The sequence below is a fragment of the Hordeum vulgare genome, chromosome 1H (assembly GCF_904849725.1).
Source record: "Hordeum vulgare subsp. vulgare chromosome 1H, MorexV3_pseudomolecules_assembly, whole genome shotgun sequence".
NCBI lineage: Eukaryota > Viridiplantae > Streptophyta > Magnoliopsida > Poales > Poaceae > Hordeum > Hordeum vulgare.
In genome coordinates, this window is record NC_058518.1 from 13,458,986 (window position 1) to 13,486,634 (window position 27,649).

The 27,649-nt window shown below is 45.4% G+C and overlaps 1 protein-coding gene across 1 annotated transcript; it reads right to left on the reverse strand.

The window, feature by feature from the left end:
- Positions 1-10,843: 10,843 nt before the first annotated feature.
- LOC123404801 lies at positions 10,844-11,807 on the reverse strand. Its single transcript, XM_045098750.1, has 2 exons — positions 11,697-11,807; positions 10,844-11,403 (listed from the first exon to the last, which is right to left on the reverse strand). The coding sequence occupies exon 2, from the start codon at positions 11,395-11,397 to the stop codon at positions 10,927-10,929; it is 471 nt and encodes a 156-aa protein (XP_044954685.1). The 5' UTR covers positions 11,398-11,403; positions 11,697-11,807; the 3' UTR covers positions 10,844-10,926.
- Positions 11,808-27,649: the final 15,842 nt, after the last annotated feature.

A 27,649-nucleotide genomic window follows, 5' to 3' on the forward strand; every position in this document is an offset into this window, starting at 1 on the left:
TTAAGCAGTTTTTCAAGAATACAATATAGGCAATTGAAAAATAAAGTTAGCAGGCAACGATTTCTCACCAAGTTAGTAGGCAGTTGGTAAATGACTAAGGAAAATACCAAAAAGTTTGAATTAGAAAATCCAAGAATTTCAATTACTTTTGGAACAAAGGGAGTATATATGTCAAATACAAAAAAAAATGCTACATCTACGAACATCATACGGATTGTTACGTGATCTACCTTAACTACTAAACCCCCCTCCCCCCCTATTTCAACCGGGGTGGGCCCCAGCCACTAAGCCTACTTCAATTACTAACTCCCACGTCAACTTTACATAAAATCACCAGGTAAAATTACGTGAGTCTAGCATTGCTCAATACAAAAGGCCTTCTAGATGAAAATGTTTCTTCTTATCAAATTTCATATGACACATGTCACCATTTTTTCTTCTAGGATTTGTACGCTGCAAATTACACAAACGTTGATGCATCAGAAAATACTTCAATTGTCATCCTTCCAAAAAAAAAAAAAATACCGTTCACAATGTCCATGCTTCCCAACTTACAAAAAGTATGTGTGAAGACATATGGTTACTTACAACTCTAGACAACTAATAGTCTACGGAAAACAATCTTATTGAAAAGAAACTCTATTTTACACCCTCGTATCGTGGTACAATCCTGACTTGAACTTTCAACTATAATCCACCATATAATCCATAAACTATCTAAAACCACATAATTTCAACCCAAACCTAATTTCAAATTGTAGCATTTATCTTTAGGTATTTTCTCCATGTGAAAAGAAACATAGGTGTAAGGAAAGCTAGAAAACTACAACGTGCAAAATTCATAGATTTTTTATAGTATTAGTATCATGTGGGAAAAATGATGATGGAAATATGTTAAATAACCAAGAGATAAAATAAACACCCCAACTTTTTTCTTATACAAAAATAAAGTGACACATTATTCATTAAAAATTTGTGGGTTCACAATCCAGAACACTCCCACTAAATATATTTATTAGAAACTTCAAAGATGCAAAACCACTTAAAAATTAAATAAATTAAAGTTTGGGGAGTGATTCATGTTTCGAGGTTTTCAGCAAAATCCAGATAATTTGCTTGTGTTGGGATTGCTTAAGTAATTTTTTTTAAAATTAAATAATATAATGATCTATATATTTCCAATATATGCAGACAAGATATAGTTTTTCGGACAATACAATGATGTACATATTCTTCCACATGCCCGGATTTAATCCTTGGAATCAGCATGGTGGGAATTGGGAAGACAAAAATTTCTTCAATATGTGCTATTTCTCTCTCAAAAGTAAAGAATCTATAGCTCCAAATCAAACAAGGATAATTTAGCCCCATTCAGGCACACCCTTTTTGTCCTCTCCCAAATTTTTGTTGTGTAGACTATTTGACTATCTTCATTGCCATCCATGCTGCATGTGTGTGGTGCTGGCGATGGGTATAGAGCTCAGAATATTATCGTAGATTACTGGTAGAGTAGTCGATCGATGGTCTTCGGCAACCTTGCACCGCACAAGTACCTACACACAGGCATGTAGCTAGTTAGGCATGTCCCTAGCAGGAGTGGCCCATGTGCATGTACTGCCTCCTTAAAAAGATATAAAAGCGTTTAGATCACTGAAGTATAGTGATTTAAACACTTTTATATTTCTTTATAGAGAGAGTATTACACAACCAGTGGCAGAGCCAGGATTGAAGTAAGCTCTGGGTCTATTTTTTTTCGCCCCGAGGTTCATAAGGCTTTTACCTCAAAGATACCCCTTGCAAAATATGATTCAGTTGAACGTACAATTTAGAATGTGAACTTATTGCTTGATGATACAACAAAATAGATAATAATATGACAAAAACTACAAAAAACAGTACGCGGTAATTTTTGACCTTACAATGTTGCCACTAACCTGGCTATATACAGTATATGGCAGTGGCGAATCCAAGACAAAAATGGAGGATGGACTCAAAGTTAACGGCAGAAAAAAAATGGAAGTTCGTTTGAAGAAAAAAAAACTTCATAACGTAATTATTTTGTCCAAATAAACTGTGGTTTTTTCAGATTACTACTCAAAACATGTGGTATTTACTAGAAATTTTCTAAAACTTTAAAAAACATAACCAAATTTTAAACCTGCTTCGCTACATAGCCATAGTCTCCTAGTCCATTTGTCCAAATGTGCACAACCTGGAGACCAGTGGATGGCGGCATCTTCACTGCATGGAGGCGACATCTTTGCTGCATGGTTTGTTGAGGCGGACGTTTTGATGGCGTTGATTTCTGTTTGGCAACAACGATGACGTCGAGGGGAGGTTGGGTAGCGGCTCAGGCTTCAGTAGTCGGATCTTTCCCGACATGTGTAGGGTGCTCTTCCGTTGGTTTCTGAGTTGCTTTGAAGTCGGAGTTGTGGTGGAGCGAGTCTAGATGGTGACGATGACAGACATTCGGTGGTCGTTTGCAAGGGCGCGGTCGGCGCGAGTCCTGCATACACTACAGGGAAAAAAAATATAAGTCGAGTGCCCGAAACACTAGGTTTATACCTGTTTACATACGGTTTACATATAAATCAAGTGTTTTCCCCGGTTTACAGCACACGGCTTACTAAGGACCGGGCTATCAGGTGTAAGCCGAGAGCCATAGCGAAAACACTCGGTTTATATATAAGCCGAGCAGCGACCTGTAAGCCGAGTGCCAACAGGCACACGATTTATACCTGACGACATCCGGGTCCTAACGGCAAGCCACATCACCGTTTACGTAAGCCGAGGAGCAACGGTTGCACGGTTTATATATAAACCGAGAATCAATAGTCCCACGGTTTATATATAAACCGAGGACCAACGGTCGCACGGGTCATTTATTCAGAATCTCCTCGTTCTACCTACCTCAGATAGGTTTTAGGCCTCTCCCCTGGTCTCTGGCAACTCTCGGGCTGTTGCTCAAGTTCGCCTCACCCACGCGAGGCCGCTTCTGATGGCCTACATCGATCTCACGTGTAAAGACTAAAATACCTTAGACGTGAGGGGGATGTTGGAATATATAGCCTGCGGACGGGTACGATAAATTCAAAATAAGTAGTAGATATTTTCTAATATGTTTTTTAGATGTTGTTGTTAGTGTAACAGGGTACTTGATAATTTTCATGCAAAACGTGATAGAAATGCTTGATCGGTGAGAAAACCCAAATTAAAGAGCATCTACAGCAGGCATCCTCGAATCCTCCTCAAACACCCGCGAACGCGATCGATCAATGACCAAATGAAGAGGGGATAAAAAATTTGATCCAACTGGATCCCTCATATCATGCCTATACTTCTGGACTAACCATGAACCCTTATATTGAGGACGAATGTAAGGAGTATATGAGAGCTTGCAGACGCACCTAGACCGGTCAGTCGTGGGTGCGGCCCACCTAGACCACCTTTTTTCTTTCTTTTTCTTCCATCTCTCCATCTCCACCAATCACGTGGAAGTGTCCGGATATATGAAGAAGAAAATGAGGAGTGCATCGAGGCCCATCTTATTTACTACTTATTTTAAATTAGATTCCTCTTATTTACTACTTATTTTGAATTTATCGCTTATCCGGGAGCATGTGATCCCCATGCATAGCCAAAGTGGCCATCCCCTTAGAACTTCTCTTTTAAGGTTACATTAGAGTATCTACATCCGGATCCCTCAAATGAGCCCTCATACGTCCGTGGACGCGTCCGGTTAGTGACCGAACAGGAGAGAGAAGAAAAAAAAAGTGACCCAACCGAACCCCTCATATCGTTTCTATATGCTCGGGCTGTCCGCGAACCCTCTTGTCCATCTCACATATGGGAGTTAATTGCAGAAAGCCACCACATTGACGTTTGACTTGTATTTTTTGCACATGTCAAAGTGCTTAAGCCTTTGAACCAAACATTTACATATAGCATTTGGCTGTGACAATGAACACATCTATTTATAATTATTACTTTTAACATTTGTCAAGAAAACATTTTCGATGTGCATGAGCATATACTGTCCAGAGCCGAATTAAATTTCCGAGTTCTTAGTTTCTAATCAATCCATGAGTCTATATATATGATTAGCTTTTCTCCTTTGACTTTATTCTTAGATGAAGAGAATCGGATGAAAAAAGAAGTCATGTGTCTTACGTGTTTCTCAACTTTACAACGTTGCTAGCTATCCATGGCTATAGCAAGCAATCGTATACTCCCTCCGTCTCAAAAATTTTGTCCTAACTTTGTTTAGAAATGGATGTATCCAAATATTAAAACTTGACTAATACATTTATATGTAAACAAATCTGAGACGAGAATTTTGAAATGGGAGAAGTACTAGATTTCTGTGGTAATCAGATAGACCTAGCTACATATACTAGTAATCTGTTGCGCGAAACTCTCTGGATCGTTCCTAGTGGCTAATTATTTTACCGGAAGCGAGGAACCGGAGGAGTCTAAGACATAAACGCCGCACCATATTGTGTGCCGTCTAAGACAAAGACGCCATACAATGGTAATCAGATATCAAGCAATCATATAGGCCTAGCTATAGCAAGCAATCATATACTAGATTTGTGTGGTAATCAGATAGACCTAGCTACATATAGTGGTAATCTGTTGCCCGAAACTCTCTGGATCATTCCTAGTGGCTAATTATTGTAGTGGAAGCGAGGAACCGAAGCAGTGGGCGGTACGTGCCAATGTACACCGTCCGTTCTAAAGGTGGTAAACCATTATAGCAATCTGGCGGGAATCCCGCTACATTATCCCTACAACTAGTTTTGCACCGCGGCGGACGGTTCTCTTCCATGAATCCACGGTTTGGATTCCTGGATCGGAAAAGTAGAGCTTCCATCTTGGAGTTGTGCTAGTCACTCCACTACTGTAGCTTTATTCGATAATGCTTCGTACTTGCGTGCGTGCATCGAGCTTTATACCTAGTACTCTTCACGTCCTAAACTAAGTGTCTGAACTTTATTCTACTACTTTTTGTATAAAATTATAGTAAGCTTGAGACAATTATTTTGAGACGGAAGGCTAGTTGAAACATGGATCGATCAAGAGCGGCAAAAGGGTGTGTTGATGTGCATTTTCTTCCTACAAAGGTGAGAAGGCAAAAGGGTGTCGTGTAATTAGCTTTTAATTAATTTTGCAGCGTGGACTACCCGTGGGGCTGTGGGTGTACATGCATCATGCGATGCGTCTGACATATCACACTTCACATGTATACCGTGCATCACTGCTAGAATCTTCGTATACGACTCCTGACATTCCAATTATGAAAATAAAAGTAAGAAAATATTTGCCGAGTTACCGTTAGTCAAAACCCGGCAAACGAAGGCCGCCGTCACAGCTCCGTCAATTGCTGCCAGGCGAGGTCCACATGTCAGTGTTTGCAGAGTTGTTTATATGGGGAACTCAGTGAACTATTTTGTTCGCTGAGTTTGTTTTGTTCCCTGAGTCGTTTTTGGTCAGAACCAATGACACTACTCCGACGAGTTCCGAATTACCGCCAAATTCAATTACAGATCAAACTCGGCAAATAGAAATTCGCAGAGTGTGTGATAGAATGCACTCAGCGAAGAATTGGAACTCGGGACAAAATGTGATTCTAGTAGTGAGTGCATATAGAGTAGCGGAGGAAAATATGGTGAAGTGAAGAGGATACCTACGAAGTGATAGAGAGACGATCAAAAGGTTGGAAACAATGAACTGCATACATGGTGGGACATGCCAAGCCAATGTAACGGTTTCACGTGCGATCCTGCTCGTTTGATGAGTTAAATTACAGGGAAAGGGGTAGGGAAATCAAGCTATAGCCTATATTCAATTGCTAAACAGAGGCGTGCCGATTGTTCTGAAGTTTCGTTTCATTGATGTTTCGAGTAATATTTTTCTCAATGTTGTTTCATTTACCTTCAATGGAGCTTCGGCTGATTTCAAGAAGTTCTGGCAGTGCGTCGACGTCTCGTTATAGCGGTGATAGTTGTCCTTCTGTGATCCAAGGACCTCATTATAATTTTCATTATTGTTTGGGTTGATTTGTACTTTTGACCAAGTTTTATAATAGATTTGAATTCTTGAAAAACACAAAAAAGATATTTCCTACGCCCCAAATTACTTCACACAGAAATGTGTAAACATAAATATATTTAAAACTAAAAACATATATATATATATATATGTATGTATATGTATATATATATATATATATATATATATATATATATATATATATATATATATATATATATCTATGATAAATAATTTCGAACAGATAGAGTATTACGTTGTTCAGCATGGCTTGGCGGACCAGGGCAGTTGATCTGGTCATGGGTAGCTAACCACCGCAACCGCATACATACCGAGATATACTCTGTTGCAGCTAGCTGACAAATTAACATGTTTCTGTACGTATCTAGGAAGGCTGCAGGTACGTTTGAAATGGTTTTATTTTTCCGAAAAACTTCCCACATATTCATCTTCTATCATTCTAGTACAACGAACAACATAAATAATAAAATTTATATTAAGATCATTAGACCATCTAGCAACAATTAAAAACACTGAAACAACGAGCCAGAGGCATGCCACCATCATCGATCATCCTCCGTCGGAGTTGGTTAAAATTTGTAGTAGACAGTAGGAAAGTTGTTGTGCTAAGGCACCATAAAGCAGCGCACCAGAACAGTAACTGTCGTCGATAAGAGAAGCGCAGATCGGAAAGATCAAATCTGAAGATACACAAATGTATATAGACGAATAAAGACCGGATCCGAGCAGATCCGTCAAAGACAACCACGCACTGAATATCAGGAGATCCGCCAAAGATAATACACATGCCCTCCCACGATACCAGATGCACCATAGACTAATTGAGAATTCTTTTCTTGTGTTGTCTCGGATGTGCGGCGCCTTTCGATTGCGTGAGGTGCAGTGTCTTGGTTGGGTCTGCTAGGCGACGCCGCTGCCTCACATGTCCTTTCAAATGTACCCCATGGCACAGGTGGTGTCGCGGTGTTGTGCATTTTCGGTGTGCAATGTCTTTCAATTGCGTCGACGATGCAGTGTCATGGCATGGTCTCGGCTGGCCAATGCCGTTCGATTACATTGGTGGGACATGCCAGGCCAATGTAGCGGTTTTGTCAGAACATGGCAAACGACATTGCTCTGTCGAGTTACGAATTAGCACCGAGTTCAATTACATGGTGGGACATGCCAGGCCAATATAGCGGTTTCACGTGCGATCCTGCTCGTTTGATGAGTTAAATTACAGGGAAAGGGTAAGAGAAATCAAGCTATAACCTATATGCAATTGCTAAACAGAGGCGTGCGGATTGTTCTGAAGTTTCGTTTCATTGATGTTTTGACTAATATTTTTTTAATGTTGTTTCATTCACCTTTTAATGGAGCTTCGGTCGATTTCGAGAAGTTCTGGCAATGCGTCGACGTCTCGTTATAACGGTGATAGTTGTCCTTCTGTGATCCAGGGACCTCATTATAATTTTCATTATTGTTTGGGTTGCTTTGTACTTTTGGCTAACTTTTATAATAGATTTGAATTCTTAAAACAAGAAAAAATGTATTTCCTTCGTCCCAAATTACTTGACGCAGAAATGAGTAAAAGTAAATATATTTAGAACTAAAAACATATTTATATACATTTATTTGTATGATAAATAATTTCGGACAGATAGAGTATTACGTTGTCCAGCATGGCGTGGCCTATCAGGGCGCAGTTGATCTGGTCATGGGTAGCTAACCACCGCAATCGCATACATACCGAGATATACTCTTTTGCAGCTAGCTGACAAATTAACATGTTTATATACGTATCTAGGAACGTTGCAGGTACGCTTGAAAAGGTTTTATTTTTCCGGAAAACTTCCCACATATTCATACTCGTACAACGAACAACATAAATAATAAAATTTATATTAAAATCCGTAGACCATCTAACAACAACTAAAAACACTGAAACGAGTAAAGAAGTGTAGCTCCTCTCCAAGATTCTCTCCCAGCCATCGGCAAACTAATTATCCCAACATACCCACCGTCCCTTGCAAAGTAAGAAAAGGTAGATCCAACTCTACGTACGTGCACGGCTGGTCGATCAAGTGCTGTTCAAATCAAGTAATCTAAGTGCACAGCCAGCGTGATTGTCACTTGATGCTCGTGTGCGTGCGGCGTTCAACATTTTACCTGGAGAGCACGAGAGGCCGGACTACGACGTCCGCAAATGGCTGCAAAAAGTGGCAAAGGAAAAGTAACCAAGTCAGGGGCATCAAAATATCCTGCTAGTACGTAAGAGCATGCTAGACCCACATAATGATCAAACCCGTAAAAAAACAAGGTGTTTATAGTTTCGGTCGGAAAATCGGCGCAGACCAGATTCCGTAAAACTTTTTTCCCCGTAATTTTTTTAAGGGGTGCGGTAAATTCATCCGCGAAAACCTTATATGTACAGTTTTGAAGGCAGTATATAGTTCAACCCGTAAACTGGTCAAACCTCGTTGGAGCAAATGCATCGTCACTAAATTGGCCGGAATCTACCTGGAACTCACTCGGATCCGTCGCCGCATTTCAGAAGAAGTCGCCGCACGCTGGAATTTGTCACTGCCGATCCGAATTGCGGCCAGCTCGACCTCCACCGACGAGGCGAGGCCATCTACGAGCAGTGCGGAGCAGGCCATCGGCGGCACGAATCAGGACGGGGCGGCACCGAAGAAGAGCGAGGCAGGGATGGGGGAGCTCGCGGGGCCATGTCTGGAAACATGCGTGCGGCTGCGAGCAGTGTCGGGTTCAAATCGGGGACGCGCGGGCGTGCTAGGGAGCGCGCGGTCGGGGCGGGCGGCGCAGGGTTCCTCCACTGCATGCGTGGCCCGGAACGGGCGGCGCCGGGGCGAGCCGGGGTGCCAGAGCGAGGCACGCCGTGGCCGGAGGCGGCTTGCCGGAACGGGAGGAAAAAAGGAAAAAATAAGCTACACTAAGATACAGTTTGATTTACGAAATCTGCTTTGTTCGAGGCAATTTCACACCATAAAAACGGTTTATAATGCCTCATATACGTGTTTTTAAGGGTCGTTTTTATGGGGTCTGCTAGAGATGCTCTAATGCAGACTACCCGTGGTCTGTACACCTTGCAATCGTCACGGCCTCTAAGATTTTTCTTCAGATTATCTTTAAATGATAATCTTTAGCCGGTTAGATAGAATAAATTTCGTTTTCTCCTCTAATTAGCAACAACCGATCCCTATAAAGGTTAAAGGGGTACAATTTATCCTCTGCAGCCTCCCTGACCCTTAACAGCCTGTTTGGTAGTTTAAAGGAATGGGAATGGAAGTTTATAGGAGGGAGTTTGTTGGAGGATTAGGCTTGGTCGGTTAGGAATTGTTTGTGGGAACTTAACAGGAAAATAATTTCCTCCATTTGGTCCATGAGTCAAAGTAACAGAAAGTTGTGATGACACGTTTTTTAGGTACAAAGTACAAAACTAAACAACACCCCCCCCCCCCCCGGGAAGAGATTTGTGGGAGTTGGCCCCCTCAATTCCTCTTTCATTTCCGTTGTCAATTCCCATACCCTCCAACCATACAAGTGATTTTGAGCAATGCTACATCTACGTAAATGTTTACGGGATAGTCTGATTTGGCAATCATTGATTGGATTAAGAGAAGGGTGAGGCCCACCCACCGTTGAAAATCAGGGAGGCATGTTTAGATTAGTTGGAAGGTTTAGTAAACGTAAGTAAGATTTAGTAGGTCTAGCATTTTTGAGTGATTTTTATTCTCCAACACTCTCAATTCCCATTCCCTAGTACAACTTCCCTCGAACCAAACAGGCTGTAAATATACTCATCCACCCACACATGTAGTATTTTTTTTGACACCGTTCTCGCCCACCATTTGATCGCATTCACTTCGGCGTTGCCCACAGTCCCACCGAACTCCCTCCACCAAATTTCGATAATCTTTTTTCCCACCCTTTCAATCATCTCCGGCCACGACAACGCTCCTACTCACCATCCCTAACCCGGCGGCGCTCCTCCCATCGCCCCATCGACACCCTGCTTCACCCCACCGCCTCCGCGGTAGCAGCTCCGAGAAGTGATTGAAAGCCAGCTCTGGGAGCTCCGCGACGGTGACGTGCACCGTGTGTTCCACCATCCTAATATCTGCCCCCCTAAAGTTGTTTGGTATATGTAGTACATGTGCTGATGGCGGAGTATAACGAGTGAGTAATAACCCAGTTTGACCACTCCTGGAGTAACCGAATTAGTATGCACTAAACTCAGCCATTAGCCCATGTGGCATTGTGGCCTGCCCCCCTATATGTAATTGTTCTACCGGAAAGCTCTTAATCGGCGCCTTAAGCGCCCGATGGCGGAACGCTAGTTGGCGGCGGCCCATTAGCATGCTCGCGTGCAACTCGGCCGATAGTTGATGAGCCGATGGTTGATCACTTCTACGGTCAACCATTAACTTTTGGAAAGAAAAGCAATAAAACAAATGGAAATTTCAAAAAAGTAAAAACAAATGAGGAAACTTGTGAATACAAAAATGTTCAGATTTTGAAAAAAAAAATCATGGATTTGAAAAAATAACTAGAATTTTTTAAAAATCATTGGTGTTGAAAAAGAGTTCACTGAATTTTAAAAAAGTTCACAAATTTGATAAAATGTGTGTGAATTTGGACAAAGTTCATGGACAAAGTTCATGGATTGTCAAGACAATGTGTGTGAATTGGTGTTGTAAATAACTAGACTTGTCTTGACAACTCAAACGCCTAAAGAAAATACTCAAAGCAGTGCTTTGGTCCAAACACATCACATACTAATAGAGTAATTATTGATAAAGACTTGTCTTGACAACCCAAGAAGATACGACTTGCATCAAATAAAATAATAATTTAATTTAGCCTCTTGATCTGTCCGTCTTGCTTTTTCATGACGCCCGGGCGGTGCCTCCTCCGTCCTGCTCCAGCAGAGCTGGTGGTGCATTCATCTTTAAATCTCGGATCGTCCTCATCAACCTCGAGCTCGTAGGTGACTCTGCCCTTGGTTTTTAGTTGGTGCTTAAAGTCTCTCTGCTCCTCGAGCATCCGTGCCTTGGTGTGCTCGTTGTACATGGCCAGGTTGGCCTTTATCATGAACATGACCGCAGCCTGTTTCGGGTTTTCCCTGATCAAGTAGTCGGGCACCTCCAAATCCACGGGTTCATCCTTGTAAGCGAGGACACTTCTCACATCATATTCTGGCACCGCAATCAACACCTTCTTCTTCTTCTTCTTCGTCGTCGTAAGCGCCTCCGGGATTCCGGCGGGTGCGTGTTTCTGAACCAGGGGATCAACCTTGTCATCGGAACAAGTCGAGCTCGCCATTGGAACCTGCACGGGCGGATTGCTACCTCGGTTAGTTGGATCTGAAAAATCGGGTGGCCCTCGATGCATCTTTATAGGATGCACGCGCCAGGCGAGCCCTTCCTTGTCGGACCCTCTGCACGATCCGATTCGACTCCCCGCCGGAATCGGCGCAAGAGCGTCCGGGTCGATTTCTAGATCGACAGATCCGAAACTGCTACGCTTAGGATAGGAATCGGGCAGATGGAGAGATCCGACGCAGAAATAAATCAAGCATAAACCGGGCCGTCATCATCTGGCAAGCAAGGGAAGTCACGTACCGAGCACCCAAAGACGCCGGCTCCGGGAGATGTGCTTGGATTGGATTGGAGCCGGAGCCGCTCGGAAGGATAGCGCTGCCAGCGGCCTTAGGGTTACACGAATTCCTTCTTGTTATATATATATATACTAACAAGGATGGATGGATGGAAACACGGGCCTTGCTAGGCTTCAGAAATCAGAATCGGTCACAAGCGTGCGCGCGCGTGTGTGTTATCATACTTGCAGCCCAACATAACTTGGGGACTATGTAGCCCAATAGCCCCATCGAGGTAAATTATATTTCTTCTTCTCTCACCTAATAAAGCAGCGGCGCGCCGCATATTAGTGCGGCCCCAAAGCTGAACCGTCCATTAGCATATCTCTCCCTAATAATAAAACGATTATTGTTTTTCTCGTCTGTCCCGTTGCCGTCGTTTTTTTAGAAAGGTCTCTAGGGTTTTGAGAATTTAACCCGTGGTCCCTTCTTAAGTAGATCTAAAAAACCTTTCGTTTCTACACAGCAACCCCTACATTTGTAAGAATTCACCCTACGGTCCTTTGTTTATCTTATCCACGCGCAGGTGAGGCGCAGGAGACGTGCTCAGGCGGGGGTAGGGAGGACGGCTCGCCGTGGTCGGACGGGAGGTGGGAGGACGGCTCCATCTGCCCGTCGCCGTCGTCGTGGTAGGACGGGAGGAGGGAGCCCGCCTCCTTCTGGTCGTCCTCGTCGTCGTGCTTCAGCGGGAAGAGGGAGGCTTCCTTCATCTAGGCGTCGTCGGCGTTGTGCTCGGGGTGGGAGGAGGGAGGCCACCTCCATCTCGCCATCGCATGCGCCATGCTCGGGCCACGAGGAGGCAGGGCGGCGCTAGAAGAGGGAAGCGGGCTCCATCTGGCCGCTGTCGGTCGCGGTGTTCGAGCGGAAGGAGGGAGGCCGCCTCCATCTGGCCGCCGTTGGTGCCGTGCTCGAGCGGGAGGAGGGAGGCCACCTCCATCTAGACGCCGGCGGCGGCGTCCACGTGAAGGAGTTGTCCCCAATCGCTTGTCGTTTCCCCACGCCCCACAGGATCGGCCATGTCCCACAGGAGTTGTCATATCAGTATTATTTGGTTGTCAGAATTAGCATGTTTAGTTGCCAAAAATACAAGTACTTGGTTGTCTATTTTGTAAAAGCTTAGTTGCCAGATTTTAAAACATGTTAGTTGCCAAAAATACAAGTACTTGGTTGTCTATTTTGTAAAAGCTTAGTTGCCAGATTTTAGAACATGTTAGTTGCCAAAATTATATACCATTACTTAATTGTGAGGATTTTAGTTGTCAAAAATACAAGCACTTAGTTGCTTATGTTTTAAAAGCTTTGTTACATACTTAGTTATCAGATTTTAGAACATCTTTAATTGCCAAAAAATAGGCGCTTAGTTGTCCATTTTAGACTGGAATTTAATTTGAAAAACATATATTTAAATATGTGTAAATTTTCGGTATATTCGCATTTCCCGTGTAGCCATGGAAGAAAAAGAAACACGACAGCAAGGGTACCTTGGGTGCAAAACATGTCATATTCTCCAGCTAGCAGTCCAGCCCAGGTAGCAATCACTGTTAATCCAAACATTGACGCTTTCGTCTGGCAAACAGTACGAGTGTGTTGTACATGCGACAATGTGTACTGTATGCACGGGAAAACTCAATGAACTGTGTACCGCGCTGTAGCGGGACATTCGCACCAGCCGCCGCATGGACGTGCATCGTGTGTAGTATAGATTTTTTTTCTTTTTATTTGAATCCAGAACATCATTTTTTTAAGGCTCATAGGTTAGCTATAGGTATATACTCCGTATATGGTGTTTCTCTTCCTGCGGGGAGGCATATATATATGGTTAGGCATTCCTCATGACACTCTTGTAATACCTATGTAAATCGTTGATCAATAAAAGCCTACCTACCTTTGCTTTGCTAAAAAAAGATAATATTACACACACAGTGAGACACCAGATTTTGGATATCTATATTTTTTTGAACATTTATTTGTAATTTATCCACCCAATAATCAATCCATTTTCGTGTGCGGTTGACGGCCGCTGGTTGGTCGAGCGAGACGGGCTTTTGCCACAAGAACACGATGTCGCATCGCACACCCATGATTCTCCACTACATGAGTGTGTGGTGCCGAGCTAGTCGCGCAGGCCAAGCCTCGAAATCACAAGCTCCTCAACTTCCCCTGGAATGACCAAATTGTTTTATCAAAGCGATTTATAGGATTATGTCGCGCTTTTTTTTTTTACTTTGGAGGGAAGCTGCATGGGTGCCAAATGTTTGTTTTTTGACATGTATTTCAAAAAAAAAATCAGCGGTTGTTTTTCTGGTTGGTTTTGAAAACAGAAAATAAATTGTTTAGAAATACACAGTTTTGGTTGGTTCTGAAAAAGGAAAATAATATTTTTTTCAAAATACACAGTTCTAATTAATGCGAGCATTTTATGAAAACTTGAGAACATTTTCTAGATCTTCGTGAACATTTCTTTTTAGAATCCAAAATTTCCATAAAACATTCCGCGCACATTGTAAAATAATAATCAAACACATTTAAGACATAATGTTTTTTGAAACCATGATTTTTAAAATTTTAGTAAATATTTTGAAAAACGATTTACAAAAATCCCAATTTTTTTAAAAGAACTGGAATATTTTATGAAATAGCAAATATTTTTTGAAAACCAATATGTTTAAAAAATAAGAACATTTTTTGGTAACCCCAAAATTTAACTAAATGCCCCAAATATTTTTTCAAAAAGGGGAATAATTTATGAAGGAGTGAACATTTATCAGATATCATTTTTTTAGACCGGGAACACTTAAAAACCGTGATTTTTTTCAATTTCTAAGCATTTTTTAAAAAGAGAAAAAGGCCCAAATAAACGTCGGTCCGCCCTAATTGTTGTTTTTGTCAATTTGATGATATGGATGGAAAGCCGCACAACTCCATCTAGGAACCAATGAAGGCCCTATTTGGAACCATAATAGATTATGATAATCTGAATTATGAAGATAGATTATATAATCTGGTTTATAAAAATAATCTAGGTGGACATGTTTGGAGGCCAGATTATATAAACTATAATTCACGTTTTACATTGCATAATGACCTGTCTGCCCTTTGTTTGTTTTTTCGAAAAAAGAGAAGGGTGGCGGTGGTAGGAATGTAATTATCTCCAACTTTATAAGGGTAATGGTCATTAGCAATACATAATCTAATTTTAGCTGGTATAGAGTAGATTATGAGTTTTTAATAATCTAGCCATCTAGTTTTTATAATCTACACCATAAGTTGTCTTGTTTGAAGACATAATAAATTATAAAAACTGGATTATATAATCTGGGTGGTTTCAAACAGGGTCGAAATCGAATCATAATCTTACTTGCATAGGTATACAACTTGGAGTCCTACAAGGACTCGTTCGCCTGTGTATAAACATGCATAAGACCATGCTGGTTTTGCATCCAAACAGCCGAACTGGCCAGCTGAACCGCGAGATATCCCAATGGCCACACGCCCAAGTTCCTTGTCTTCCGATAAGGTGATGGACTCGCGTGTTAAGAAAAACACGACGGCAAAAAGATTCATCAATTTGAAAAGTGTTCATTGAAAATGAAAAAAACTTTATCCAATTTAGAAAAAGTTCACTAAATTTTTCAAAATTTCAATAATTTTGTGGAAAGTTCATAAAAATTCAAAACAAATCATGTATATTTTTAAAAAGTTTATTGTACTGAAAACAACAGTTCAGACATTTTTCAAAAAAGTTCTTCCATTTTCAAAAAGATATTCATCCAAATTCAAAAATTTCATCTACATTCAAAAAAATTCTTCAATCTTAAAAAATATTCGCTGAAATTTAAGAAATGTTCATCAAATAAGTTCATACAATTCTAAAAAAAGAGTAAATAAGTTCATACCTCGATGGGCCTGCCCATTTACGAACGCAACTGGTGCGAGTTAACAAAATTGCAACTTAATTGGCGCCTTTGGCGCCAAATAGAAAATGCCTTCTTCTTTTGCATGTCCTTTTTCCTTTTTAAAGCACTGCAACACAAGCCGGTCCAGTCGAAATCAGTAGTTAGCGAATACACCTTACAACGATTACTCCCACCTCCACAGGTTATGACAAATGGCGCACTGCATGCGTGCCACTTGTTGCAATCAGGGAGTTTTCCCTTTTTTCATAGATTCATATTTTCAAAACATTTCATCTTCTAAACCATGCGTCTAAATCTAGAACCGTTTTCACCGTTGGCTTTCTCGCGTCGAGATCTTCAAAACTAGATCCCATGTTGATAGGTTTTGACCAACTTTTTTTTCATGAAAAAAATCGGAAGAAAAAAACCGGGGCAAAAAAATCGTGCCTTACGCGATAGAAAAAAAACAGAAAAACGCGTTTTTTTCCTTTCCGACAGTCACGGGTCGTGCCTCTCGCGAAGGCAAAACCGTGCCTCTCACAAAAAAAAGAGAGAGATAGCAGAAAACGTGTTTTTCCCTTTTCGGGAGAGGCACGGGGGTGCTTCTCGCAAAGGCAAAACCGTGCCTTTCGTGAAAGCAAAACCGTATCTCTCACAAAAAAACACAAAAAAAACGCGTTTTTTCCCTTTCAGCAGAGGCACGGGCGTGCCTCTCGCGAAGGCAAAACCGTGCCTCTCGGCAAAAAAACAGAAAACACGTTTTTTCCTTTGGCGAAGGCAAAACCGTGCCTCTCGCAAAAAAATGAAAACGCGTTTTTTCCCTTTCAGCAGAGGCACGGGCGTGCCTCTCGCGAAGGCAAAACCGTGCCTCTCGGCAAAAAAACAGAAAACACGTTTTTTCCTTTGGCGAAGGCAAAACCGTGCCTCTCGCAAAAAAATGAAAACGCGTTTTTTCCCTTTCAGCAGAGGCACGGGCGTGCCTCTCGCGAAGGCAAAACCGTGCCTCTCGGCAAAAAAACAGAAAACACGTTTTTTTCCTTTGGCGAAGGCAAAACCGTGCCTCTCGCAAAAAATGAAAACGCGTTTTTTCCCTTTCCGAAAGGCATGGTTGTGCCTCTCGTGAAAGCAAAAACATGCTTCTTATTAAAGCAAAACCGTGCCTCTCGCAAAAAAATTGAGTTTTTTCTCGTAAAAAAAGAAACGCGTTTTTTCACGAAAAAATAATATTTTTTTTCGTCCAAAAGTGACGAAAGACTGATGAAAAACCATAACATTAAAATAAAAAATAAAAAAACCATTCAAAAAGGCGAAAACGCGTGCGAAAAATTAAAAAAACAAAATTTGAAGGGAGCACTCAGAGCGCGATACGTTATGGCGGCTGAAAACACGCCAAATGACGGCACGCGGAAGCAATCGCTGAAGACTCGCGAAGGAGTGCTCGCTAACTAGTTGTTCCCCGGGCCAGTAAAGAAAACCTTCAGTATGGACGTTTTGTAGACGGGCTGCTCTAGGCCATGGCTAATAGGCCCTCGGCTGCTCGGTACGTTCCTTGACGATCTCTTTTTTTTATAAAATATTCTGCCCGACTTCCAATCCTAAACATAGCAGCTCCAGACCTGTCGATCTCTGATCCGGCCGATCTTTTGCCGTCTGCAGCGGGGAATCGGATAGAAACCGGACTGGATTTACGACTTGGAGTCCGACAAGGGCTCGAACGAGATTCAGAGGGGGTTCGAATCGTATCGCTCGCGGCCGCCCGTACGTATATAAAGATGCATCGGGAGTTGCCTGGCTTTCTCACCCAAACAATCGATTTCAGTGCAGATTATACAATTACAATTGCAGGTTCAAGTTCCTTCTAGGAGATGGAGGGGGTGCATAGGCAGGATCAGAAAAACAAGGCGGGTGAGGAGCCTTCTGTCGAGTCCATCGGCAGGCCTGCGGATTCAGCGGCCAAGAAGAAGACGAAGAAGATCTTGCGGGTCGTGCCAGCGAGCGAGGTGAAACATGTCATGAGTTACAAGCCGAAGCCCTACACGGTAGAATTGCCAGAAAAAATGGTCAGGATGTTCCCGGAGATTGCGGCAAGCTATTACATGATGAAGGCCGACACGGCCCAGGTCGCCGAGAGCAACGAACGGGAGATGCTGGAGCTGCAGAAAGACTACGCGCAACAGCTCAAGACCAAGGGCATAGTCACCTACGAGGTGGAGGTCGACGAGGACTACGACGAAGAGAAAGATTATGCTCCTTTGCATCCACAAGGGCGTAGGAGACACCGCCCCGGCATCATGAAGAATCATAAAGGAGAGACGAGGAAGCTCAATTGAATTATAATCCAGTAGCTCTAGCAATTAGCTAGCCTAGCTATGTAATCTTGCCTTTTCAGATCATCGTTTACTTCTATCCCTTGCTTTTTCAGATCATCGTTTACTTTTTATCCCTTGTTTGTGAACCGTGTTTCAGTTATGTCGTTCGTATGATCATCTGGGCTCTATGAAGGGTTTTTTTTTTGAAACGGAGGCAAAAGCTTTGCCTCATGTCATCATTAATTAAGAAGAAGAGAATTGTCCGGTTGATTAATGGAGATCGGACGAAAACCGTTACAACACGTCCATACAGAACACACACGACGACCTTGCAACCCACGTAAGAACGCACACATATCTTCAAGGAGAGAACACCGTCGAGGCTGCAACCCGGTGTCATCGCCGTTACACCTACACAGGGGTGACTTCGCCTCCACCATCGATGGCCTTCAATATAGCCCTCATCACAAGCAAACACCGAGGCCCACGCCGGCCACTGCCAAACAGTCAACCGCATGCGCCAATTACCAAGCAGTTTCGACTCTGTCGACGGGCATTGTAGGAGAAAAGCGTTGAGCCTGAGCCGAGCCAGCGCCACAACCGACCACCCGCCTCCCGTCATCGTCGCCGCAAGGCCCCGCCTCAGCAGCTCCGACTCCATGAAGACAAAGTGAGGCCCGTCAACCCCTTGAACACGCTGGATGAGACCGACTACCAACACTCAACAATAAAACCAAATTCACCCGAAGCCGCCATCGTAGCCACACAAGAATCGCGCGCCACATCGCCTGTCGGGCGCCGACCCTGATGTCGTGTGTGTCCAGTTCCAGGAAAGCACAGAAGAGGCCAGCGACCCTCAAGGCAACGTTCCCAAGGGGGTAGAGTGACGTGGAAGAACGACACCATCACCCGACTCACTTCGGAGTCTTAGGCTTTTGCCCGATGTCCATGGTCCGAAGGTGCTGGGCAAGGAAGGGCTCCACAACGACCCTCCGAGGAGGAAAAACGACGTTCACGGACGCCGTGTCGTCTAGGCTTTCGCCCGGAGCCACCTCGCCGAGCACCCCCACGCAACCGCCGGCGCAGCACCACCGGTCTGCAAGCCCACTGTCCCACACACCTCCTAAGCGACGACACCACCCTCACGCAGGAGCCACCAACCTCACCGACGAGGTTAACAGGAAATTTGAGGATTTCATCCAAAGCAGAAGGATCAAATGGGTTAAGGAAGAGGAGGAGCAAGTATCGCAACGCCAACAGCAATTTATTACGTTGCTCTCCCTGGCCCAGCATCAATTAGCATATGCTAACAGATTGTGCTAGCTTTGCACCACTCCCTTGGAGAGCAGCATCACCTTTGAGAGTCTGAACTGGAGGGCTCTCCCGAACGCGATGGCGGCCGCCCTCTGACTCCCCCGCCGTCTCCGCATGGAGCTCACGGCTCCGCCGCCCCCGGCGGCGACCTCCTTCTGCTTCCCCCGGCCGGCGCGCCGCTCGGCCGACTGGGTGGAGGATTCCGACGCTGACGATGAAGACGTCGCCGGCTCGTAGGCGGAAGGGGAGGGCCCGGTTGAGCTGCCGGTTTCCCTGGCTCCCTCGCAGCTGGGCCTCTTCCTAGACGCGGCGCGCCCAGCTCGGCGGCGGTCGGGGAAGACGGTCTGGCGGCGGGAGGTGGCGCGCAAGTCCGCCCGGGTGCCCCGACGGGTTCCCCGGATGCCTACTCCGGTGGCCTCCCCTCGCCCCTCGACGGCCCTCGCCGACGTGCTGCCCGGATTGTCCTCCGCGGCGGCTGCTGGTGGAGGTGCCCGAGGTGGGCCGCCTGGTGCTGGTGCCCTGCCCCCCTCCCCGGCGGCGGCGCCAGGGCCGGCGGCGGGAGCGCCCCGTGCTCGCTGCCCCATCCTGTGCCCTAGCGGTGCGGGCCGGCGTGATGGTGGGTGGGCCGCGTATCCCCCCAATGGGCCTCAATCCCGCGGTACTGGGTCCTTTTCGGCCTGAGAACATGCATGGGCCCTCCGACGTGTCAGGCGCGTGCTGAACAGGGTTAACCTCCAGTGGGCTTCGGCCCAGGGACGGTTGGCCCATCCGAGCAGCGGCCCAGGCCGATGGCGACAACCAGGTCGGTCTATAGGGTTTCCCCTCGACCCTGTCCCTGCGCCGCCATCTCGTCCCCCCGTCTCGCTCCCGAGAGAAGACGCGCCGTCTCTGGCTTTTGCGCTCGGAGCCGTCGTTCCCTCCCCCTCCAGCCTCCCCATCCTTCCTCCCCCGGACGTCCCTCGCCCTTCCCTAGGTTCGGCTCCCTTCCGTCCGACCGGAGCGGACACTGGGTCCGTTCCCCCGCTACTGCCAAGACCGGCGGCCGGTGTCTCGGTCCCCTGCAGGTCGTCCCCCTCCTTGCACGGGATCTCCTACGCGGAAGCCCTCATGACGAGACTTCTTGGAGACGGTCAGGCCCGTCCTAAGCGCGGTCTCCCGGCTGAGACGGAGGCCGTGCCCGCTGCCCGTGACCGTGCCCCGGATGGGGGCGCTGCCTCGTCCCGCTCCGGGTGTGGTGGGTCTGCCCGGCCGGGGAAGTCCCCGGAGTACTACTCCGGGACCTCCCTTCGCCGTCCGCCACCTCCTCGTGATCCGGCGAGGGATCCCCGCTTGCCGATGCCGGGTTCGCCGGGGGACCGTCACCGCCCGGAGGCCGCCCGCGCGGCCGACCTGGACCGGGAAGCGACTCTGCGTGCGGAGTTGGTTGCGTGTCCCACTCCGGCATCTCAGCCGCGTGATGAGCCTGCGCCCCGCGATCCCCCGGCTCGGGACCTCGATCACCGCCCCGCGGCGCCATCCTAGCGGCGTGATCGTCAGGATCACCATCGGGGGGAGCGGTGGGGCGGGCCGCCGATGCGGCGCGGTGATGATGGCCGCCGTGCTGACTGGCGCTCCTCTCGGGCGGAGGGTGCGGATTGGCGCCGGGATGACGGGCCTCCTAGGCACGTGGCCCCAGAGGCCCTGTCTGCTGCCCCGCTACCTGCCCCGGCCCCGGCAAAGAAGAAGAAGAAGTCGAAGAAGAAGAAGGTTGTTGGGTCTTCCCTGTTGGGGAACGTCGCACGGGAAACAAAAATTTTCCTACGCGCACGAAGACCTATCATGGTGATGTCCATCTACGAGAGGGGAAGAGTGATCTACGTACCCTTGTAGACCGTACAGCAGAAGCGTTAGAGAACGCGGTTGATGTAGTGGAACGTCCTCACGTCCCTCGATCCGCCCCGCGAACAATCCCGCGATCAGTCCCACGATCTAGTACCGAACGGACGGCACCTCCGTGTTCAGCACACGTACAGCTCGACGATGATCTCGGCCTTCTTGATCCAGCAAGAGAGACGGAGAGGTAGAAGAGTTCTCCGGCAGCGTGACGGCGCTCCGGAGGTTGGTGATGACCTTGTCTCAGCAGGGCTCCGCCCGAGCTCCGCAGAAACGCGATCTAGAGGAAAAACTGTGGAGGTATGTGGTCGGGCTGCTGTGGAAAAGTCGTCTCAAATCAGCCCTAAAACCTCCGTATATATAGGTGGGAGGGAGGGGACCTTGCCTTGGGGCTCAAGGAGCCCCAAGGGGGTCGGCCGAGTCCAAGAGGGAGGACTCTCCCCCCCCAAACCGAGTTGGACTAGGTTTGGTGGGAGGGAGTCCCCCTTCCTTCCCACCTCCTCCTTTTTTTTTCTTTCTCTCTTGATTTTCTTCTCCTTGGCGCATAGAGCCTTTTGGGCTGTCCCACCAGCCCACTAAGGGCTGGTGTGCCACCCTCAAGGCCTATGGGCTTCCCCGGGGTGGGTTGCCCCCCCCCCCCCCGGTGAACTCCCGGAACCCATTCGTCATTCCCGGTACATTCCCGGTAACTCCAAAAACCTTCCGGTAATCAAATGAGGTCATCCTATATATCAATCTTCGTTTCCGGACCATTCCGGAAACCCTCGTGACGTCCGTGATCTCATCCGGGACTCCGAACAACATTCGGTAACCAACCATATAACTCTAATACGCATAAAACAACGTCGAACCTTAAGTGTGCAGACCCTGCGGGTTCGAGAACTATGTAGACATGACCCGAGAGACTCCTCGGTCAATATCCAATAGCGGGACCTCGATGCCCATATTGGATCCCACATATTCTACGAAGATCTTATCGTTTGAACCTCAGTGCCAAGGATTCATATAATCCCGTATGTCATTCCCTTTGTCCTTCGGTATGTTACTTGCCCGAGATTCGATCGTCAGTATCCGTATACCTATTTCAATCTCGTTTACCGGCAAGTCTCTTTACTCGTTCCGTAATAGAAGATCCCGCAACTTATACCAAGTTACATTGCTTGCAAGGCTTGTGTGTGATGTTGTATTGCCGAGTGGGCCCCGAGATACCTCTCCGTTCACACGGAGTGACAAATCCCAGTCTTGATCCATACTAACTCAACTAACACCTTCGGAGATACCTGTAGAGCATCTTTATAGTCACCCAGTTACGTTGCGACGTTTGATACACACAAAGCATTCCTCCGGTGTCAGTGAGTTATATGATCTCATGGTCATAGGAATAAATACTTGACACGCAGAAAACAGTAGCAACAAAATGACGATCAACATGCTACGTCTATTAGTTTGGGTCTAGTCCATCACGTGATTCTCCTAATGACGTGATCCAGTTATCAATCAACAACACCTTGTTCATAATCAGAAGACACTAACTATCTTTGATCAACTGGCTAGCCAACTAGAGGCTTGCTAGGGACGGTGTTTTGTCTATGTATCCACACATGTAAATGAGTCTTCATTCAATACAATTATAGCATGGATAATAAACGATTATCTTGATACAGGAATTATAATAATAACTATATTTATTATTGCCTCTAGGGCATAATTCCAACAGTCTCCCACTTGCACTAGAGTCAATAATCTAGCCCTCACATCACTATGTGAATTACATTGTAATAAATCTAACACCCATACAGTTCTGGTGTTGATCATGCTTTGGCCGTGGAAGAGGTTTAGTCAGCGGGTCCGCTACATTCAGATCCGTGTGCACTTTGCATATATTCACGTCCTCTCCCTCGATGTAGTCGCGGATGAGGTTGAAGCGTCGTTTGTTGTGTGTGGTCTTCTTGTGAAACCGTGGTTCCTTTGCTAAGGCAATGGCACCAGTGTTGTCACAGAACAAGGTTATTGGATTCAGTGCGTTTGGCACCACTCCAAGATCCGTCATGAACTGCTTCATCCAGACACCCTCCTTAGCCGCCTCCGAGGCAGCCATGTACTCCTCTTCATATGTAGAATCTGCTACGACGCTTTGCTTGGAACTGCACCAACTTACTGCACCCCCATTAAGAATAAATACGTATCCGGTTTGCGACTTAGAGTCGTCCGGATCTGTGTCAAAACTTGCATCGACGTAACCTTTTACGGCGAGCTCTTCGTCACCTCCATATACGAGAAACATCTCCTTAGTCCTTTTCAGGTACTTCAGGATATTCTTGACCGCTGTCCAGTGATCCACTCCTGGATTACTCTGGAACCTACCTGCCATACTTATGGCCAGGCTAACATCCGGTCTAGTGCACAGCATCGCATACATGATAGAACCTATGGCTGAAGCATAGGGGACGGAGCGCATATGCTCTCTATCTTCATCAGTTGCCGGGCACTGAGTCTTACTCAATCTCGTACCTTGTAGAACTGGCAAGAACCCTTTCTTGGACTGTTCCATTTTGAACCTCTTCAAAACTTTATCAAGGTATGTGCTTTGTGAAAGTCCTATCAGGCGTTTTGATCTATCCCTATAGATCTTAATGCCTAGAATGTAAGCAGCTTCTCCTAGGTCCTTCATAGAGAAACTTTTATTCAAGTAACCTTTTATGCTCTCCAAAAACTCTACGTTGTTTCCAATCAGTAATATGTCATCCACATATAATATTAGAAACGCCACAGAGCTCCCACTCACTTTCTTGTAAATACAAGATTCTCCAACCACTTGTATAAACCCAAATGCTTTGATCACCTCATCAAAGCGTTTGTTCCAACTCCGAGATGCTTGCACCAGTCCATAAATGGATCGCTGGAGCTTGCGCACCTTGTTAGCATTCTTAGGATCGACAAAACCTTCGGGCTGTATCATATACAACTCTTCCTTAAGGAAACCGTTAGGGAACGCCGTTTTGACATCCATCTGCCAGATTTCATAATCGAAAAATGCAGCTATTGCTAACATGATTCTGACGGACTTAAGCATCCCTACAGGTGAGAAAGTCTCATCGTAGTCAACTCCTGGAACTTGTGAAAAACCCTTTGCCACAAGTCGAGCTTTATAAACGGTCACATTGCCGTCAGCGTCCGTCTTCTTCTTAAAGATCCATTTGTTCTGAATAGCCTTGCGGCCCTCAGGTAGTATCTCCAAAGTCCACACTTTGTTCTCATACATGCATCCTATCTCGGATTTCATGGCTTCTAGCCATTTGTTGGAATTTGGCCCCACCATTGCTTCTTCATAATTTGCAGGTTCATTGTTGTCTAACAACATGATTGACAAGACGGGATTACCGTACCATTCTGGAGCAGCACGTGATCTCGTTGACCTGCGTGGTTCAACAGAAACTTGAAGTGGAGTTTCATGATCATCATCATTAACTTCCTCCTCAACTGGCGTCGCAACGACAGAGGTTTCCCCCTGCCCTGCGCCACCATCCAGAGGGATGAGAGGTTCGACAACCTCGTCAAGTTCTATCTTCCTCCCACTCAATTCTCTCGAGAGAAACTCCTTCTCGAGAAAAGATCCGTTTTTAGCAACAAACACTTTGCCCTCGGATTTGAGATAGAAGGTGTACCCAACTGTCTCTTTTGGGTAACCTATGAAGACGCACTTTTCCGCTTTGGGTTCCAGCTTTTCAGGCTGAAGCTTTTTGACATAAGCATCACATCCCCAAACTTTAAGAAACGACAACTTTGGTCTTTTGCCATACCACAGTTCGTATGGTGTCGTCTCAACGGATTTTGATGGTGCCCTATTTAAAGTGAATGCAGCTGTTTCTAATGCATAACCCCAAAACGATAACGGCAAATCAGTAAGAGACATCATAGATCGCACCATCTCTAATAAAGTACGATTACGACGTTCGGACACACCATTACGCTGTGGTGTTCCAGGCGGTGTCAACTGCGAAACAATTCCACATTGTCTTAAGTGATCACCAAACTCGAAACTCAGATATTCACCCCCACGATCAGACCGTAGGAAATTGATCTTCTTGTTACGATGATTTTCCACTTCACTCTGAAATTTCTTGAACTTTTCAAATGTTTCAGACTTGTGCTTCATCAAGTAGACATAACCATATCTACTCAAATCGTCAGTGAAGGTGAGAAAATAACGATATCCGCCGCGTGCCTCCACGCTCATCGGACCACACACATCGGTATGTATGATTTCCAATAAGTCACTTGCACGCTCCATTGTTCCGGAGAACGGAGTCTTAGTCATCTTGCCCATGAGACATGGTTCGCACGTGTCAAGTGAATCAAAGTCAAGTGACTCCAAAAGTCCATCAACATGGAGTTTCTTCATGCGCTTTACACAAATATGACCTAAGCGGCAGTGCCACAAAAATATGGTGCTATCATTGTTTACTCTAACTCTTTTGGTCTCAATGTTATGTATATGCGTATCGCTATCAAGATTCAATATGAACAATCCTCTCACATTCGGTGCATGACCATAAAAGATGTTACTCATAGAAATAGAACAACCATTATTCTCTGACTTAAAAGAGTAACCGTCTCGCAATAAACAAGATCCAGATATAATGTTCATGCTCAACGCAAGCACTAAATAACAATGATTTAAGTTCATCACTAATCCCGACGGTAGCTGAAGTGACACTGTGCCGACGGCGATTGCATCAACCTTGGAACCATTTCCTACGCGTATCGTCACTTCATCTTTCGCCAGCCTTCGCCTATTCCGCAGTTCCTGTTTCGAGTTGCAAATATGAGCAACAGAATCGGTATCGAATACCCAGGCACTACTACGAGAGCCGGTTAAGTACACATCAATAACATGTATATCAAATATACCTGATTTTTCTTTGCCCGCCTTCTTATCTGCCAGATACTTGGGGCAATTGCGCTTCCAGTGACTCATACCCTTGCAATAGTAACACTCCGTTTCCGGCTTAGGTCCAGCTTTGGGTTTCTTCGTCCGATTGGCAACAGGCTTGCCGCTCTTCTTCGAATTGCCCTTCTTGCCTTTGCCGTTTCTCTTGAAACTAGTGGTCTTATTCACCATCAACGCTTGATGCTCTTTACGGAGTTCAGACTCTGCGACTTTCAGCATCGCAAACAACTCGCCGGGAGACTTGTTCATCCCTTGCATGTTGTAGTTCAACACAAAGCCTTTATAGCTTGGCGGCAGTGATTGAAGGATTTTGTCAGTGATAGCTTCTTGCGGGAGTTCAATCCCCAGCTCAGCTAGACGGTTTGAGTACCCAGACATTTTGAGCACATGTTCACTGACAGATGAGTTTTCCTCCATCTTGCAAGCATAGAATTTATCGGAGGTCTCATACCTCTCGATCCGGGCGTTCTTCTGAAAGATAAACTCCAACTCCTGGAACATCTCAAATGCTCCATGACGCTCAAAGCGACGTTGAAGTCCCGGTTCTAAGCCATACAAGACTGCACATTGAACTATTGAGTAGTCCTCCTTACGTGCTAACCAAGCGTTCTTAACATCCTGATCAGCCGTAGCGGGTGGTTCATCTCCTAACGCAGCATTTAAGGACATAATCCTTCTTCCCAGCTTGTAAGATTAGCTTAAGATTACGAGCCCAGTCTACAAAGTTGCTTCCATCATCTTTCAACTTAGCTTTCTCTAGGAACGTATTAAAATTCAGGATGACTGTCGCGTGAGCCATGATCTACAACACAAATATATTCAAAGTGGACTTAGACTATGTTCAAGATAATTAGAGTTTAATTTAATCAAATTATACGCTAAACTCCCACTCAAAAAGTACATCTCTCTAGTCATTTGAGTGGTTCATGATCCACTTACACTAGCTCAAGTCCGATCATCACGTGAGTTGAGTATAGTTTCAGTGGTAAGCATCCCTATGCTAATCATATCATCTATATGATTCATGATCGACCTTTCGGTCTCATGTGTTCCGAGGCCATGTCTGCACATGCTAGGCTCGTCAAGCTTAACCCGAGTGTTCCGCGTGCGCAACTGTTTTGCACCCGTTGTATGTGAACGTTGAGTCTATCACACCCGATCATCACGTGGTGTCTCGAAACGACGAACTGTAGCAACGGTGCACAGTCGGGGAGAACACAATTTCATCTTGAAATTTTAGTGAGAGATCACCTCATAATGCTACCGTCGTTCTAAGCAAAAAAAAGGTGCATAAAAGGATTAACATCACATGCAATTCATAAGTGACATGATATGGCCATCATCACGTGTTCTTGATCTCCATCACCAAAGCACCTGGCACGATCTTCTTTTCACCGGCGCCACACCATGATCATCCATCAACGTGTTGCCATCGGGGTTGTCGTGCTACTCATGCTATTACTACTAAAGCTACATCCTAGCAAAATAGTAAACGCATCTGCAAGCACAAACGTTAGTATAAAGACAACCCTATGGCTCCTGCCGGTTGCCGTACCATCGACGTGCAAGTCTATAT